At 43.0% G+C, this 17,039-nt stretch overlaps 1 protein-coding gene across 1 annotated transcript in view; it reads right to left on the bottom strand.

The window, feature by feature from the left end:
- The window catches only part of trim65 (tripartite motif containing 65), a 36,116-nt gene that overhangs the window by 10,714 nt on the left and 8,363 nt on the right, over positions 1 to 17,039 (bottom strand). The window contains exon 3 of the mRNA XM_072558206.1: positions 16,259 to 16,492. Within this exon, the coding sequence (XP_072414307.1) occupies positions 16,259 to 16,492 (234 nt within the window). The remainder of the gene's footprint in view (positions 1 to 16,258; positions 16,493 to 17,039) is intronic.

Genomic DNA, 17,039 nt, shown 5'->3' with positions numbered 1-17,039 from the left:
CATTAGTGAAAGTTGTAAATGAAACCCCAAGAAAAGTCGAGGAGCTGCATAGGAGTGCACAGCCTAGGCAGGGGCTGGGTGTTGAATTAGTGTCTGATTTCAATAAAGAATTTGCCTCTGTGGGTAAAGTTTACTCAGAAAGAACAGGGGGAGAAGGGAAAGAAGTTATAATTTTGAAAGATACAGGATCTAATCAGTCTATAATAGTAAGAGATGAACATATTTGCACTCTTCCTGACCTGTTACCTGAGACAGTGGTAGTTTGTGGGATAGATAGACAGAACTTTAGCGTTGCCCTGTGTAAGATCAGGTTGGAATGCCAACTCAAGACTGGGGATATAACAGTGGGAGTGATTGACAGAGTGTCAGTTCCAGGAATCTAGTTTGTTCTTGGGAATGATTTAGCAGGATCCAAAGTGGGAGTGACACCTCTTGTTGCAGAGAATCGAAAGGAAGGTCAGACAACTGAGCATTGAAAAGAAAAATACCCTGGAATTTTTCCAGACTGTGTAGTAACAAGATTCCATTATCCTAAGTCACAGCAAGACACAAAAACGAAAGAGAAAGAAGAAGGAGTGGAAGTTCAGTTCGTGGGCACCCTGTTTGATGTAATGATACAGGAAACCTGAACAGGCAGAGGGTCAGGCAGAGGTGAAAGGCTAATGGTCATAACAAACTGTTAGCATTTCTGTCAAAGGTGTTGGCTGGGCCCAGACATCTCAGTGGGCAATGTACGCTACTCATGTGTATTCTCTCCCCCCACCTGCCTTAAACTAATCAATTAGGTTGTGAGTGCGTTATGCTGACATTCTGGTGGCCCCAAGCAGTGTCTGTGTTTGCTCTGCTTGGAGTGCAGGTTCATGGCTCCTTGAAAGTGGAATCGCAGGTAGATAGGATAGTGATAGAGAAGAAGGCATTTGGTATGCTTCCCTTTATTGGTCAGAGCATTGAGTACAGGAGTTGGGAGGTCGTGTTGCTGCTGTACAGGACATTGCTTGGGCCACTATTGCAATATTGCATGCAATTCTGTCTCCTCCTTATTGGAAAGATGTTGTGAAACTTGAAAGGGTTCACAAAAGATTTACAAGGATGTTGCCAGGGTTGGAGGATTTGAGCTATAGGGAGAGGTTGAACAGGCTAGGGCTGTTTTCTATGGAGTGTTGGAGGCTGAGGGGTGACCTTATAGAGGTTTACAAAATCATGAGAGGCATGGATAGGATAAATAGACAAAGTCTTTTCCCTGGGGTCGGGGACTCCAGAACTAGAGGTCTAGGGTGAGGGGGGAAAGATATAGAAGAGACCTAAGGGGCAACTTTTTCACGCAGAAGGTGGTATGTGTATGGAATGAGCTGCCAAAGGAAGGGGTGGAGGCTGGTACAATTGCAACATTTAAAAGGCATCTGGATGGGTATACGAATAGGAAGGATTTGGAGGGATAAGGGCCAGGTGTTGGCAGTTGGGACTAGACTGGGTTAGGATATCTGGTCGGCATGAACAAGTTGGACTGAAGGGTCTGGTTCCGTGCTGTACATCTCTATGACTCTATGACTTACAACAGAAAGACAAGACAATAAAACATATATATTTTATATGCATACTCAGAAAAGCAATCAGAAGGTATTCCTGAGGGTTATTATCTTAAAGATAGAAATGGAGACCACGGCAGGTTAATGCAGATGAGAAATGGGTCTGAAGTGCACCAGATTGTGTTGCATACAGACAGGAAGTGTTATGGGTAGCACATCAATTACCACCTAGATGTAAGGAAGACTCAGGCTAAGGCACAAAGGCATTTCTATTGGCTTGGAATCCACAAGGATGTGGTTAACGTTTGCCATACGTGTCATACATGCCAAATGATAGGTAAGCCACAGGCGGTAATAAGACCAGCCCCTTTGTTGCCAATTCAATCAGTTGAAGAACCTTTCACATGAGTGATTGTGTAGGTCCCTTCCTGAGATCTAAACATGGGAACCAGTACTCGCTAACCATAATGGATGTTTCTACCAGATTTACGGAGGCAATTCCATTAGGGAGTATTAAGGCAAAAAGGGTGGTAGAGGAGTTAGTCGCTTTCTTCACACGGTATGGGCTGCCCAGAGAGATTCAGTCAGACCAAGGGTCTAATTTTACTGCTAGGCTGTTTAAGGAAGTCATGAACATTTTAGGTATACAGCACTTTAAATCCAGTGCATACCATCCTGAATCCCAGGGAGCTTAGGAAAGGTGGCATCAGAACATGTAGACCATATTGAGAGTATACTGTCAGGATTACCTGAATGACTGGGATAAAGTATTATTTGCCATCAGAGATGACCCGAACAAATCTACTCAGTTCACTCCCTTTGAGTTAATACTCAGACATGAAGTGGGAGGCCCTTTGAAATTAATTAAAGAGAAATTGACAGGACTGAAGTCGGAGATCTCATACTTGGATTATGTATCTGGGGTGAGGGAGAGGTTAGATCAGGTAGGTGAGATAACAAACAGCACCTGAAGAGGGCATAGCATAGAATGAAGCCGGTGGCAGATAAAAACTAATTTCCTGTGGTGATGACATATTAGTATTGTTACCAGTGGTAGGAAATCCCTTCAAAGCCAGGTTTAGTGATCCCTATCAAATTGAGAAAAATTTGAGTCAGGTGAACTATCTGGTAAAGATGCCAGATGGAAGAAAACGGTATTGGTTTTGTCACGTGAATATATTGAAACCTTATTATAATACAGACAGGAAACTGGTGAAACACGATAGTTACTGCCCCACTGAGCGAGGAATCATTTCCAGATGGTGTGAAGTTTGATATGCCCCAAAATACATCAAATAATGAAGAAGTCCTTGAGGTGCCAAAGGAAGTGGTGGAGGCTGGTACAACTGCAACATTTAAGAGCCATTTGGATGGGTATATGAATAGGAAGGGTTTGAAGGGATATGGGTCGGTACTGGCAGGTGGGTCTAGATTGGGTTGGGATATCTGGTCGGCATGGATAGGTTGGACCGAAGGGCCTGTTTCCATGCTGTACATCTCTATGACTCTATGAGTGGCCTATCTGTCTCAGGAGCAAAGAACCCAGTTGAAAGGTTTGTTGCAGCAGTATGAGGACATATGCAGGAATAGAATGGGGAGGACTCCTATTATTGTGCATGAGGTAGAAGTAGGGAATGCTGTTCCAATAAAACAACACCTCTACAGACTTAATCCTTTTGAAGCCACACAGGTCCAGAAGGAAGTGGATGCAATGCTCAAAGAAGATATCATCGAACCAAGTCAAAGTGAGAGGAGTTCGCCAATCGTGTTAGTTCCCAAATCTGACGGGACTCAACAATTTTTTGTGGACTATCGGAAGGTCAACACCGTAACAAAATCAGACTCTTACCCAATACCAAGATTGGAGGACTGTATAGAGAAAGTTGGACAAGCCTGTTACATCACAAAGTTGGACTCATTGCATGGTTATTGGCAGGTAACTTTATCAGAGAAAGCAAAAGAAGTTTCTGCATTTGTAAACCCAAATGGGCTCTATCAATTCAAAGTGATACCTTTTGGAATGAAGAATGCACCTGCCACATTCCAAAGACTCATGAACAGACTTGCGGCGGGATTAACAAACTGTGCAGTCTATCTGGATGATTTGTGATCTTTAGCCAGTCATGAAAAGATCACATGGTACAGCTGGCAGAACTCTCTGAATGATTATAAGAAGAAAAACTGGTAATAAACTTAAAGAAAACAGAATTTGTTAAAGCAGAGGTGGCGTGCTTGGGATATTACATTGGTCATGGAAGATCAACCCCAAAGAACACCAAGATGAAGGCTCTCGAGGAATTTCCATGACCATCCTCAAAGAAAGAAGTGCTTTCGTTTTTGGGACAAAGCAGATTCTACCGGAGGTTTGTTCCCAATATCAGCAGCGTGGTGGCACTGCTTACAACAAAAGAAGAACACCAAATTTCGATGGACAGTACAATGCCAGGAGACATCTGAGAATTTAAAAGCAGTATTAGCCACTGCACCAGTTTTAGCTACACCAATCTTTTTTAAACCCTTCAAATTTGTAATCGATGCTAGCAATATAGGAGTTGGAGCTGTACTGCTACAGGAAGATGACGATGGAATCGAATGGCCAATTGGCTACTTTTCATTGAAATTCAACATCCTCGAGAGAAAATACTCTACCATCGAAAGAGGATTAATGAGTTTGGTATTGGCCTGACAACATTTTAATGTTTATGTGACGAACAATGTATCAGAGACAATTGTGTACGTGGACCACAATCCTCTTATATTCTCAGAACGATTTCAAGACAAGAATATGAGACTATTTCATTGGAGTCTTATGTTACAGACTTCTAATTTACAAATTGTACATGTTGCGGGTCGTAAAAATGTGATAGTAGATTTATTATCACAGATTTAAAGGATAAAGTATTGATAAGATTGAACAGATATCAATGTCATATACACATGTATGTGCAGAAATTAATATGAACTTAATGTCCTATGTATTTCATTGTAATGGGATTAAGAATTAGAAAAAAAGTGAAGGCATCTTTTCATTATGATGGGTTTTTTTTCTTAAGGGAGGCAGTGTTATGAAGTTGGAGGAAGTGTTTGAAGTTGAAGGCATGTACTGTACCTTTAAGAGAGAGTGAATGCTGTTTTGCACTGATAGCTTACAAGCACCTGTAATATGACTAGCTAGCAATCTCAGAGTATATTGGAAAATTGAAAATATGTAACATTTGGCTGTGAAATGGATACCTGCATTGGCTGCTGTTTTGACAACAACTTGAATTTAACCAATCAGTTTGAATTATGCCCCAGGATATGAAAATTTATTGTTTTGCCAACATCGAACCAATGAGATGATCTGATGTTGGGGATACAAAAAAGGCAGGCATTTTGAAAATCAGACAGAGTAACTGCCACCGGGAAGACCCAAGACATTGAACCCTTTCTATCAAAGGTACCTTTTCATATGAAACATTTTCACAATAAAAGAAAGAAGGTGAGCCAGGGAGATCTTCATCCAAAAGAAGAAAGACACTGAAGATGACAGCCACTGTCTGGTTTTGAAATGAAGTTGATGTAATTTTAGTAAGTGTTTTATTGGAACAGCATATTGTTATAGAATTGGAGGCAGATAATAAGCAGTTAAGAGAAAGCGGGGCTTAGAGTTGTGAATAGCTATTGTTTAATGTTCACTTTTAGAGTTAAAGAATAAATGGATATTATTTTCTTTAAATAATGGATTTGGGAGCTCTCTGTCACTCATATTTTAACAGATTATGAGGTGAAGTGAGCTTTTCTGGGTGTTTGGTTTAATTAACAGAAGGATTCACTGCTGTGTGGTGATACTGATCAATCTCTAACTTGGACATACCACATGATTGAATCTCAACAGCCCTCTGGGAGGGAGAATTCCAAAGATTCACACCCTCTGAGTAAAGAAAGTCATCCTTATCTCAGCTGCTTACTCTGAGACTGTGTCCCCTGGTTCTGGACTGCATAGATCGAGAGAGACCTTGTCACAACCCTGCAAGAATCTTTCATGTTTCAGTGAGATCACCTCTCATTCTTCTGAACTTGAGTGAGTACAGACACCATCTCCCCAATTTCTCCTCAGAGGACAAACCCACTATCCCAGCAATTAGTCCTGTGAACCTTTGTTGAACTCACTCGATGGCAAGTATATCCTAGGTAAGGAAACTAAAACAGTGCACTATACTTCAGGTGTGGTCTCACCAAGGTTCTATACAACTACAGTAAGACAATGTTACTGCTCTATTTCAATCCTCTTGTGATGAAGGCCAATTCATGGTGGCTTAGTGATTAGCACTGCTGTCTCAAAGCACCAGGGACCTGGGTACAATTCCAAGCTTAGGTGACTGTGTGGAGTTTGCACATTTGCCCTGTGTCTGCATGGGTTTCCTCCCAGAGTTCAAAGATGCCTAGGTTAGGTGGATTGGCTATACTAAATTGCCCCATGGTGTCTGTGGATGTGCAGGCTAAGTGGATTAAACATTGGAAATGCAGGGTTATGGAATGGGTCTAGGTGGGATGCTCCTCTTTGGAGGGGTAGTGTGGACTTGAAGGGGCTGAATGGCCTGCTTCCACACCATAGCGATTTTACATTTTCCTTCCTAATTGCTTGCTGCACCTTTATGTTAACTTTCAATGACTCGTGAACAAGGACACCCAATTCCCTTTGGACATCAACACTTCCCAATCTCTCGCTGTTGAAGAAATACTATGCATTGAAGGAGAGGCTAGCATATGGCAATTGTGTAAAACTTAGGTGACTGAAAGCTTCCAGTTAATACAGGAAAATTATCAGAACAATCTCAAGAGGGAGCAGATGTGGGGAGAGTGTATGGGTGGGGAAAGTAGTGCAATGAAAGAAACAGCTAGTCAAATAAACCTTTGTAACTGACTGATCAAACACTGTACAGTAGAATTCCCGTAATCATTCATTCGTGAGAGTAAGAATTCTTTGATACTCATTCCTAGGCCTATACATAATAAATGATGGTATTAACAACCTGTTATTACCCTCCTACACAGTAAAATATTTTCCACTCATTAGTTTTGTGTACCTTTGAATTCCTCCTACAGGAACAAAGTCAGAGGTCACACGACATCGGGTTATAGCCTAAAGGGATTCGAACTATTGGATCATAACCTGGCTTTGTGTGACCTCTGACTTTGTTCACTCCAGTCCAACACCGGCACCTCCACATCATGGCTACAACAGAAACAGCTTCGAGCAGGTTTTAAACACAAGTGGAAGTGAAGGAAACATTGCGAGGGCAGGGAAAGGATGAAAGAATGTGATTGTGGGTGGATTTAAAATTTGAAGGGTGCAAGTTAATTTGAAATCCAAGTGGAATAAGTCGGAACCGAACAAACTGTAGATACTGTAAATCAGAAACAAAAATGAGAAACGTTAACTCTGCCTTCTCTCCACAGATGCTGCACTTTTCCAGTTATTTGTTTGTGTCTATGTGTGGAATAAGTCACAGATGCATTGAAAGTGAAGTGGGTACTTAAGGCAACAAGCTCCAGGAGCACTCACCATCCAGACTTGGAAATATATCACCATTCCTTCAGTGTCAGTGGATCAAAATCCTGGAATTCCTTCCCTTACAACATTGTGGGTGCCATTACACCCCAAGGTTCAAGGAGGTGGAACACCACCAACTCCTGGACCGTAATTAGGGATGAGCACTATTGCTGAGCCCAGGCAGCAATGCCCATATCCCATGGAAAAAAAGAAGTCTTCTATCATAGTTTGTTCTCTTCAGTTTATTCTCTGAACTCGTGCTGTGGCTCGACGTGTATTTAAAAACCTGAGCTTTTCCATTAGCCTGCAGTTGTGCATTGACCTGACACTTTAACTCTGTTTCTCTCCACGCTGATGCTGCTTGAGCTGCACTTCCTACATTTTCTAAGTGTCTGCAGAAGCATTGGGAATTAAAAAGTTAAAGCTCTTGCCGTAACCTTACCAAAGGTACTTTAAGGGATGTAACCTTCGACATTGACTCATTCACTTCACAGCTTTGAGCATAATCTTGCTTCATCCAATATCCTGAATCAAATTTCCTGGTCCAGACCTTTCACAATCTCAGCAACTGCAGTTTTCAGACGTCACTGTGGATGATTCAGGCAGACAGCTCAGGACCTGTTGTTGACAGTTCCTGGGCCTGGGTGTTGTTCGAGTAAACCTGCAATTAGTTCCATGCATTTGTGGCTATGATCCAAGCTGAGTTCAATGTATTTACTCTTCAAATACATTTGGGGAAATCTGAAACTCAAAACAGCTCTTCCCGAAAGCTGACTTTCAAAACCAAGCTAAACACAGGTCGTTTAGTTACAAAAGACGGGAGGTACATCTGTCAAATCAGTGAACAGATCAGTCAGTTCTGACATATGTGCCGCACAGATAATTCTGTAATACAGACAGAAATAAAGAAGATTACTTGTTCTTTATAATAACCCTGCTGACTGTGGGGTGTTCCTATAAATCAGTTGCCACAATTCTTATAAGTATGATTCAGTGTGTGTCAATCACGTCAGAGGTGTGTAATAAGACATTATGCAAATTTATTTAGATCAACAAATAGACTGAACATGATTGATTCTGATAACTAAGTGATGCGAAGAGCACACAATTGAGTTTTGCATAGGGGACTTCTTTAAATCTTTGACAGTCTTATCCTCTGATTGATAAACTCATGATTTTTTCTAACGATTTATAAATTGCAGTTTATCATCACTGCATTATCCGAGTACAGTGAAGCAGTAGACCGAGAACTGTAGTTACAATTTCCAAAACCAAAATACCTTCCCTCCCACTAATCGATTTAGCAGCAACAACAACATACGCCTTTACCAGAATGAAATATCCCATGATGCAGCACAGAAGCCTTATATAACATTATATGACACCATGCTACATGAGAAGACATTTTGGATTTTCACCAAGTTGGGCTAAGAGACCCTTAAATATGGCAGGTGGGAGCCAGATCTAGGATTTCTGATGCCCAGGATTTTGGTTTCTGGTTATTTGGCTGGTGTGGGATCAGGGTGCCGGGACCAGAGCACTCCCACCCTGGCCATCTCTCTGGCACGATGGAGCAGTGGTTAGCACTGCTGCCTCACAGTGCCAGGGACCCAGGCTTAATTACCTTGCAAATCAGATGGAGCCTTCAAGACCAATGGGGAACCCTCGCCTGGAAGTGAGGAATCCTGCTCCTAATTCTATAACTGATAGGCCACTTGCTCTGTGGAGTCATAGAGATGTACAGCATGGAAACCTACCCTTCAGTCCAACTCATTAATGCCGACCAGATAGCTTAACCTAATTTCGTCTCATTTGCTTGCACTTGGCCCATATCCCTCCAAACCCTTCCTATTCATATACCCATCCAGATGCCTTTTAAATGTTGTAATTGTGCCAGCTTCCACTACTTTCTCTCGCAGCTCAGTCCATACATGCACCACCCTTTTCATGAAAAAGTTGCCCTTTAGGTCCTTTTATAACTTTCCCCTCTCACCCTAAACCTATGCCTTCCAGTTCTGGACTCCCCCACCGCAGGGAAAAGACTTTGTCTAGTTATCCTATCCATGCCCCTCATGATTTTATAAACTTCTCTATAATAGAAAAGAGTTTTTTTTTCCAGTTTCAATGGGCTCTGTTGTATAGAGTTGTAAGTCTGGTTTGACAAGTGGCCTCATTACAAATACTTGGCTGAATCTCAAAAGCTAATGACCCACCTATCTCAGCAGGGGCCTGCATTCACAGTTTAATTGTCAATTTTAAGAGAATGGAAAAAGAATTATCTGCCTTTGATGTGAAATCTGAATTAATGCTTGTTTTTTAAACTCAACAACCACTTGAGGTTTCAAGGGCTCTGTAATTTCTTTTGTATGAAATGTAGGGTTTGAGTAAAAGCCGTAATAAATTGTTTTCAATTTCATTTTTCACGTCTATTTCAAACATTTCCCATTGCTGTGACATGGTTCCTGAGATCTGTCTGTAATGGATACTGGGTGAACAGCTACAAAAGATACATGTAGGGAACACAGAGAGAGCACAGAGGTATGACAGAACATGGGCAAGTAAGCAGATATCGCTAAAACAAGGGGACTTGAGGGGACATAGGATTCCTACAGTGTGGAAACAGGCCCTTCAGCCCAACAAGTCCACACCAACCCTCCAAATAGTATCCCCCCCCCAGACTCATTCCCCTACATTTCCTCTGACTATTGCAGCTAACCTACACATCTCTGAACAATTTGGCATGGCCAATTCACCTGACCTACACATCTTTCAACTGTGGAAAGAAACTGGAGCACCTGGAGAAAACCCACGCAGCCACGGGGAGAATGTGTAACTCCACACAAGACAGTTGCCCGAAGCTGGAATTGAACCTGGGTCCCTGATGCTGTGAGGCAACAATGCTAACCACTGAACTACCATGCCACTTTGACGGGGGGCTTATGAATGGACTTGGGGGTTTAAGTGGGCATGTAGGACACATATCAGATGAGGTAGTATGGGGAGGGTAATTGGCCTGGGTGCAGGTGAGGACCTTCTAGCCTGTTAGCCTCACCATTGGCCTGTCTCTGTTGTTATATCAAGCCTGTACCTGGAAGTAGATGACGTGAAGCCATTTTGCTCCAACCAGCAAGAATTATTTTTTTTTTTTGGATGTGTCAATGGGAAAGCTGCTATTTGTTTCCCATCTCTTGACTTGGTCACCTCCCTCGGCCAATTTTAAGGTAATTTAAGATCAACCACATGTCTGTGGGTTTGGAGTCACATGTAGGCCAGACCAGATAGAGTAGGCAGATTTCCTTCTCTAAAGATTGGTACTGAACCAGATAGGTCTACAATAATCAAGAATAGAATATAAGAACCAGGAGCAGGAGTAGGCCGCCTGGCCCTTCGAGCCTGCTCCACCATTCAATAGGATCATGGCTGATCTTTTTGTGGTCTCAGTTCCACTTACCCACCCTCTCACTATAACCTTTACTGTTAAAAAAAAATCCATCTTAGTTTTGAAAGCATTTAGTGAGGAAGCCTCAAATACTTCAGTGGGCAGGGAATTCCACAGATTCACAACCCTCTGGGTGAAGAAGTTACTCCTCAATTCAGTCCAAAATCTGCTCCCCCTAATTTTGAGACTATGCCCTCTTACTCTAGTTTCACCCACCAGTGCAGACATCCTCTCTACTTCTATCTTATCTATTCCCTTCATAATTTGATATGTTTCTATAAAATCCCCCCCCTCCATTCTTCTAAATTCCAGTGAATATAATCCCAGTCTATTCAGTCTCTCCTCATAAACCAATCCCCTCAACTTCGGAATCATCCTCGTGAACCTCTTCTGTATCCCTTCTCATGCCAGTACATTCTTTCTCAAGTAAGGAGACCAAAACTGCAGTTCTCTGATCACCATTAAGCAGATTTTAATTGCAATTTTTTTTTATTGACTTCAAATTTCGCCATCCACCCGTGGTGGGATTCAAATTCTCCTCGACGGAGATGGGTTTATGAGTTTGGGAACTTTCCTGATTCTTTGCTTGCCATCTCCTGCGTGAAGAATTGGCTCATTAGCTGAGGTGACCAAAAGCTTGTAAAGGAAGGAAGTGGCATTGGTGGGTGGTGGGCGGAGGGTGGGGGTGGTAAGAAAAGGAATAGGGAGAGAATTCCAGGCAACAGAAAGCAAAGCCTTGGTTAGGCAGTCTGAGCTATGAAAAAAGATTGGATAGGCTGGGATTGTTTTCCTTGAAGCTGCTTGGGTTGAGAGGGGATCTGATAGCAATGTGTAAGATAAGGCAATAGAAAGGATAATAAGGTAGGAGGAATGCACAGGGGATACAGATTTAAGTTATGAGGTGGAAGGCTAAGAGGAGAACTGAGGAAACTTTTATTGACTCAAAGGGTGGTGGGAGCCTAGAAAGGGTCGTTGAGTCAGATACTCTCATATCTTTTAAAATATTCGTTGTTTACCATCATCATTGCTATCAAGCAGCATCTGCTTAGTAATTACAGCCCCAATTCAAACATGGACAAAAAAGTTAAATTCCAGAGGACAGAATGACAGCCCTTGACATCGAGGCTACATTTGACCAAGTGCGACATCAGGAGCCAAATGCATCCCCTCCCAAAATGCATCACTTTGCACTTATCAGGATTAAATTCCATCTACCACTGCTCTCCCAATTCACCAGCTGATCAATATCAGACTGTAACTTGAGACCATCTGCCACATTATACACACCACCCTCAATTTTTTTGTCATCTGCAAACATACTAATTATGCTTTCTACATTTACATCCATGTTGCTAATGTACTTAACAAACAGCAAGGTTCCCAGCACCACCAATCCCCGTCGTACACTGCTGGTCATAATCTTTCAATGATAAAAACAACCCTCCATGATTAGCTTTTGTCTCCTATTTGTAAGCTAATTTTGGCTTCAGTTTGCCTTGGATCCCATTTTCTCTTACCTTCTGGATCAGCATTCCATGTGGGACCTTGACAAATGCCTTACTGAGTCAATGTAAACCCATCAACTGCATTACCCTCATCAACATATTTAGTCACATTTTCAAAAAACTCAATTAGTCAGACAGGATATCCCTTTAACAAATCTGTGCTGGCTATCCCTGATCAATTCCTGCTTTTCCAAGTATTGATTAATCCTGAGCTTTAGAATTTTTTCCAATAATTTCCCTACCACTGATATCAAACTAACTGGTCTGTAATTACCTGGCCTATTCCCACTGTCTTTCCTGCACATTAGCTGTCCTCCAGTCATCCGGCACTTCACCTGTGGCCAGCGAAATATTAAATACCTCCACCAAGGCCCCAGCAATCTCCTCCCTTGCCTCCCATAGCAGCCTAGGATACATCTCATCCAGCCCTGGGGATTTGGGCATCTTGATGCCCATTAAAACAATGCTTATTAACGTGTCCTGGAACTTCACCATCCCAACTGAAATCCCCAAATACAGTGTCTTTCTCCTCAGTGATAATAGCTGAGAAATATTCACGTAAGACCACACCCAGCACCCACTGGGTCAATGCACAGGTTATCCCTTTGGTCTCTAAAAGGTCCCACCCTTTCCCTGGTAATCCTCTTAATCCTAATATACTTGTAAAAAACCTCATCTGCCAAAGATATTTTGTGATCCCACACTCTCTATACTTCTCAAGGGCCTCCCCTGTTTTTAACGCACTGTACCTGACATATGCTTCCTTCTTTTTTTCACAAAACTCTCTACATCCCTTGTATCCCAGGATTCCCTGGACTTGCCACTCCTGTCCCTCACTCTTAGTGGAACACACTGGCCCTGAATGCTTACTATACTACTTTTAAAAAGAGTCCTATTTTCCAAATGTAGCCTTACCTACAGATAGCTGCTCCCAGCCTGTTCGTCAGATCTGTCTAATGATAATGAAATTGGCCCTCCTCCAACTTAGACACTTCAGCACTATCCTTATCTCTTTCCAAAATGACTTAAAACTTATAGAGTTATGGTCACTATCCCCAAAATGCTCACTCACTGAAACTTCAACCGCTTGACTGGCTTCGTTCTCTGGGATTCGGTCTAGCACTGCTCCATCCCTAGTAGGACCAACTACAAACTGTCACAAAAGCACTCCTGGTAGGCAAGTGGTCCTGAGGGTGGGCGAGGAAGACAGTAGCGCTGAGAGAGCTGTCCACTTTCTAGCTGTAGACAAGATTGTTCCTGCTCCTCTGGACTGCATGGTGGTCGAGAATGCAAGCAGTTTCAGGCTATTTATCATGCAGTATCCGACACTTCCATTATAATGTGTGATTAGGTCACTGAACTGTGCAATAAATGGTCAAAATGTGCCTAATATACCATCTGTACCTCAGAGTCCTGGGTACAACATTTTGCAAGCTTAGAAAGTTCTCAAGCCTTCATCCCCATCCATCCCCTAAGCCCCTGTGATCTCTCATGCCTGCTCTATGCTCTTCCACCTGCCATGCTTCTTCAATGCCCCTGGTTTGTGTCATGTTCCTTTTGAAATGGCTGTCTATGCTCAAAAGGCCCCTCCCCGATGGGAGAACCTAGTGTTGTTACCCAGCTCCTTTTACAGGCTGATACTGTTCCAACCAGCCCTCTCCCATGTGAGCCAGAACTGGGCTCTTTGTTACAGTCATACAGCACGGAAAGAGACCCTTCAATCCCACCAGCCCATGCTGATCACAATCCCAAACTAAACTAGTCCCACCTGCCTGCGCTTGGCCCCCCCATATCCCTCCAAACCTTTCTTACTAATGTATTTACCCAAATGTTTTTTAAACATTGTAACTATACCTGCATTCACTAGAAGTTCATTCCACACACGAATCACCCTCTGTGTAAATCATCCTATTCCATCCATATTTCTCTTTGCTGTCTGGACCACAGTCTCAGTTAACAGCCCAATTCCCCCATACACACTTTCTAAACTGGGACTCAGAAAACTTTGTTTTTAATAACAGCTTTTTTAACACCATATCCTTCCTCACTGGGACAGAGAGTTAGTTGAATAACACAATAATTATTGCTAGCTCATTACTAATTTGCGTCATGTCAATGACAGACTGGTTGAGGAAAGAGTATTAAACCCAGTGTGCTTGGACTACAGAAGTGTCTCCTTTCAGTCAAACTGAACTTCAACACCAAGCATAACAGGAAGTGATCATTTCGGTTCCAAACTCCAACAGTTGATAAACAGATATTTCAGTGATTGTGAGAGAGAGAGGGAGGGATAGAAATGTGTAAAATGTCAGTTTAATAATCACCCCTGTGCATTTGGCTTTTCTTGCAACTAAAATGTACAGGATGAAATTTACGATCCAGTGGTCATGGATCATGTCCTTTCATGTAACAATGGGAACTGTGTCAGAAAATTGTCTAATGCTGATGGATGAATCCAAATTCCTGACATGCTCCATCAGTGTTCAGCTGTTAGTTCTTTATCCCACACCGTGCCCCTCATGCTGCTGGTAGACATACATGGTTTAGCCTCTACTCTGTCAGTTCTGTTTCTCTTCCTTTTTCTCACCCCAATTCCCTCTGGATATCTACTTCTCTCTCCTTTCCAATCCCCAGTTTCTCCCTTGCATTCTCTGTCCCTTTTACTCTCCTGATCTCCCCCCATTACCCTTCCTCTGTTTCCATCCTTGCCTGTCACCCACCCTACCTCTGTCTCCCTGTTACCCTCCCTCTAACCTCTTCCTATCCATTTCTATCACTTTTGTACTCTCCCTCCACATATCCCCTTTTTTCTCTCATTATCTCTCTGTTCCATTTCCCTCTTTCTATTATTAACTTTCTATATTTACATATTTGTATATAAATATCCCTGCTGTACATCCCTGCTGTATGTCTCTCATTTAGCAAACTTGTCTTCATTGGAGTATAGGAGTTGGGACATTATGGTGACATTGTACAGGACATTGGTGAGGCCTCTTCTGGAATACTGTGTCTAGTTCTGGTCACCCTGTTATAGGAAGAATATTATTAAAGTAGAGAGGGTTCAGAAAAGATTTATCAGGATGTTGTTGGGCATAGAGGGTTTGAGTTATAAGAAAAGGCTGGATTAGATTCTCTACAGTGTAGAAACAGGCCCTTCGGCCCAACAAGTCCACACCAACCCTCTGAAGGGTAACCCACCCAGACCTATTCCCCTACCCTATATTTACCCCTGACTAATGCACCTAGCCTACACACCCCTTAACACTATGGGCAATTTAGCATGGCCAATTCACCTAACCTGCACATCTTTGGACTGTGGGAGGAAATCAGAGCACCCAGAGGAAACTCATGTAAACACAGGGAGAATGTGCAAACTCCACACAGGCAGTTGCCCAAGGTTGGAAACGAACCCAGGTCCCTAGTACTGTGAGGCAGCAGTGCTAATCACTGAGTCACCGTGCCACCAGCTGGATAGACCGGGTCTTTCTTCACTGGAGCGTAGGAGGTTGAAAGATTCCTTACAGAGGTTTATAAAATAATGAGGGGCATAGATAAGGTGAATGCAGGTGTCTTTTCCCTAGTATGGGGGATTTAAAAACTAACGGGCATATTTTTAAGATGAGGGGCGAAAGATTTTAAAAAGACATTTATTTTCACACAGAAAGTGGTTCACGTGTGGAATGAACTTCCAGAGGAAGTGGCAGATACAGGTAGTTACAACATTTAAAACTTATTTAGATAAGTACATGTTTGGAGGGAAACGGGCCAATCGCAGGCAGGTGGGACTAGTTTAGTTTGAGATTATGGTAGGCATGGACTGGTTGGACCAAAGGGGTCTGTTTCCAGGTTATGACACACCCTATTGATCAATATTGTTGAGCTTAATTATGCTGAACTTTCTCTTTGTTTCTCCTGGAGAGCAGTGGATGGTAGGAGGTGACAGATACTTGAAAAGTTAATTTTGAGCCCGTGTTCTGTAGCTGATCCTGTTCTCTCAAGCTTGGCAGCATGGCATGCGAAAGCACCAACTGCCACATAGCAGAAAGTCAAGATGACAACTGCAACTTCAGGCTGCGTCAGACAGAAAAAAAAAATGACATCCAGGAATGAGGAAAAATTACTTCCTTCAAAAATCTGAGAACGAATCGGAGAAGTTACTGATGAGTGGAAAAGCAGAATGTTGTCTGGACAGCAAATGGGAATGTGTCAGTGTCAACGCAATTCAAACAACATGGGTGTGGACCAGCCGTACCTGTAAGATCTGCAGAGAGTCATTACTCTTGAGCGTGGTCACCAGCTTCAGGCTGATCTCGCTCAGGTCAGCAGACCTCCGCTCCAGTTTCTCCAGAGCACTGTCAGCCTGCTCAACAGCGAGCTGCTCTTCGTTCTCAATGTACCGCAACACTTTATCCTGCACCTGCTCCAGCTCCTTCCTCAACATCGCAAACTTGTTGCCATAGTTTTTTTGTGCCCGAGAAGCACAGTCCTGAAATCACAGCAAACAAACTTCACTGAAAGAAACAGCTGGTAGTCCCAGTGACCACCCCCCCCCCCCCACCCCCCCACCACCTCCCTCACCACCAGCCTGCTCCCCCTATAGGTACCAGCTCCAATAGAAGCACCTTGCCTTCCGATTCACACACTTCCAGTGCAGGACTCAAAGTGTGCCGCAGTGTTGGAGCAGCCGTCAGTGAGGTGGTAGGCAGTGCGGTATTGGTAATGCCATTAGACTAGTAACCCAGACCGCCAGGTTAATACTCTAGGGACAGGAGTTCAAACCCCATCACGGTGGCTCAGTGGTTAGTACTGCTGCCTCTCAGCACCAGGGCCCTGGGTTCGATTCCATCGTTGGGGACTGTCTGTGGAGCTTGCAAGTTCTCCCCATGTCCGTGTGGGTTTCCTCCGGGTGCTCCGGGTTCCTCCCACTGTCCAAAGATGTGCATGGTAGGTGGATTAGCCATGCTAAATTACCCATAGTGGTCAGAAATGTGTGGGCTAGGTGAATTAGCCATGGGGAATGCAGGGTTACAGGA

Source organism: Chiloscyllium punctatum, chromosome 39 (assembly GCF_047496795.1).
Source record: "Chiloscyllium punctatum isolate Juve2018m chromosome 39, sChiPun1.3, whole genome shotgun sequence".
In the NCBI taxonomy this organism is placed as follows: Eukaryota; Metazoa; Chordata; class Chondrichthyes; order Orectolobiformes; family Hemiscylliidae; genus Chiloscyllium; species Chiloscyllium punctatum.
The sequence above is the reverse complement of the archived record's forward strand: the minus strand, read 5'-3'. Positions and strand labels throughout refer to the sequence as shown.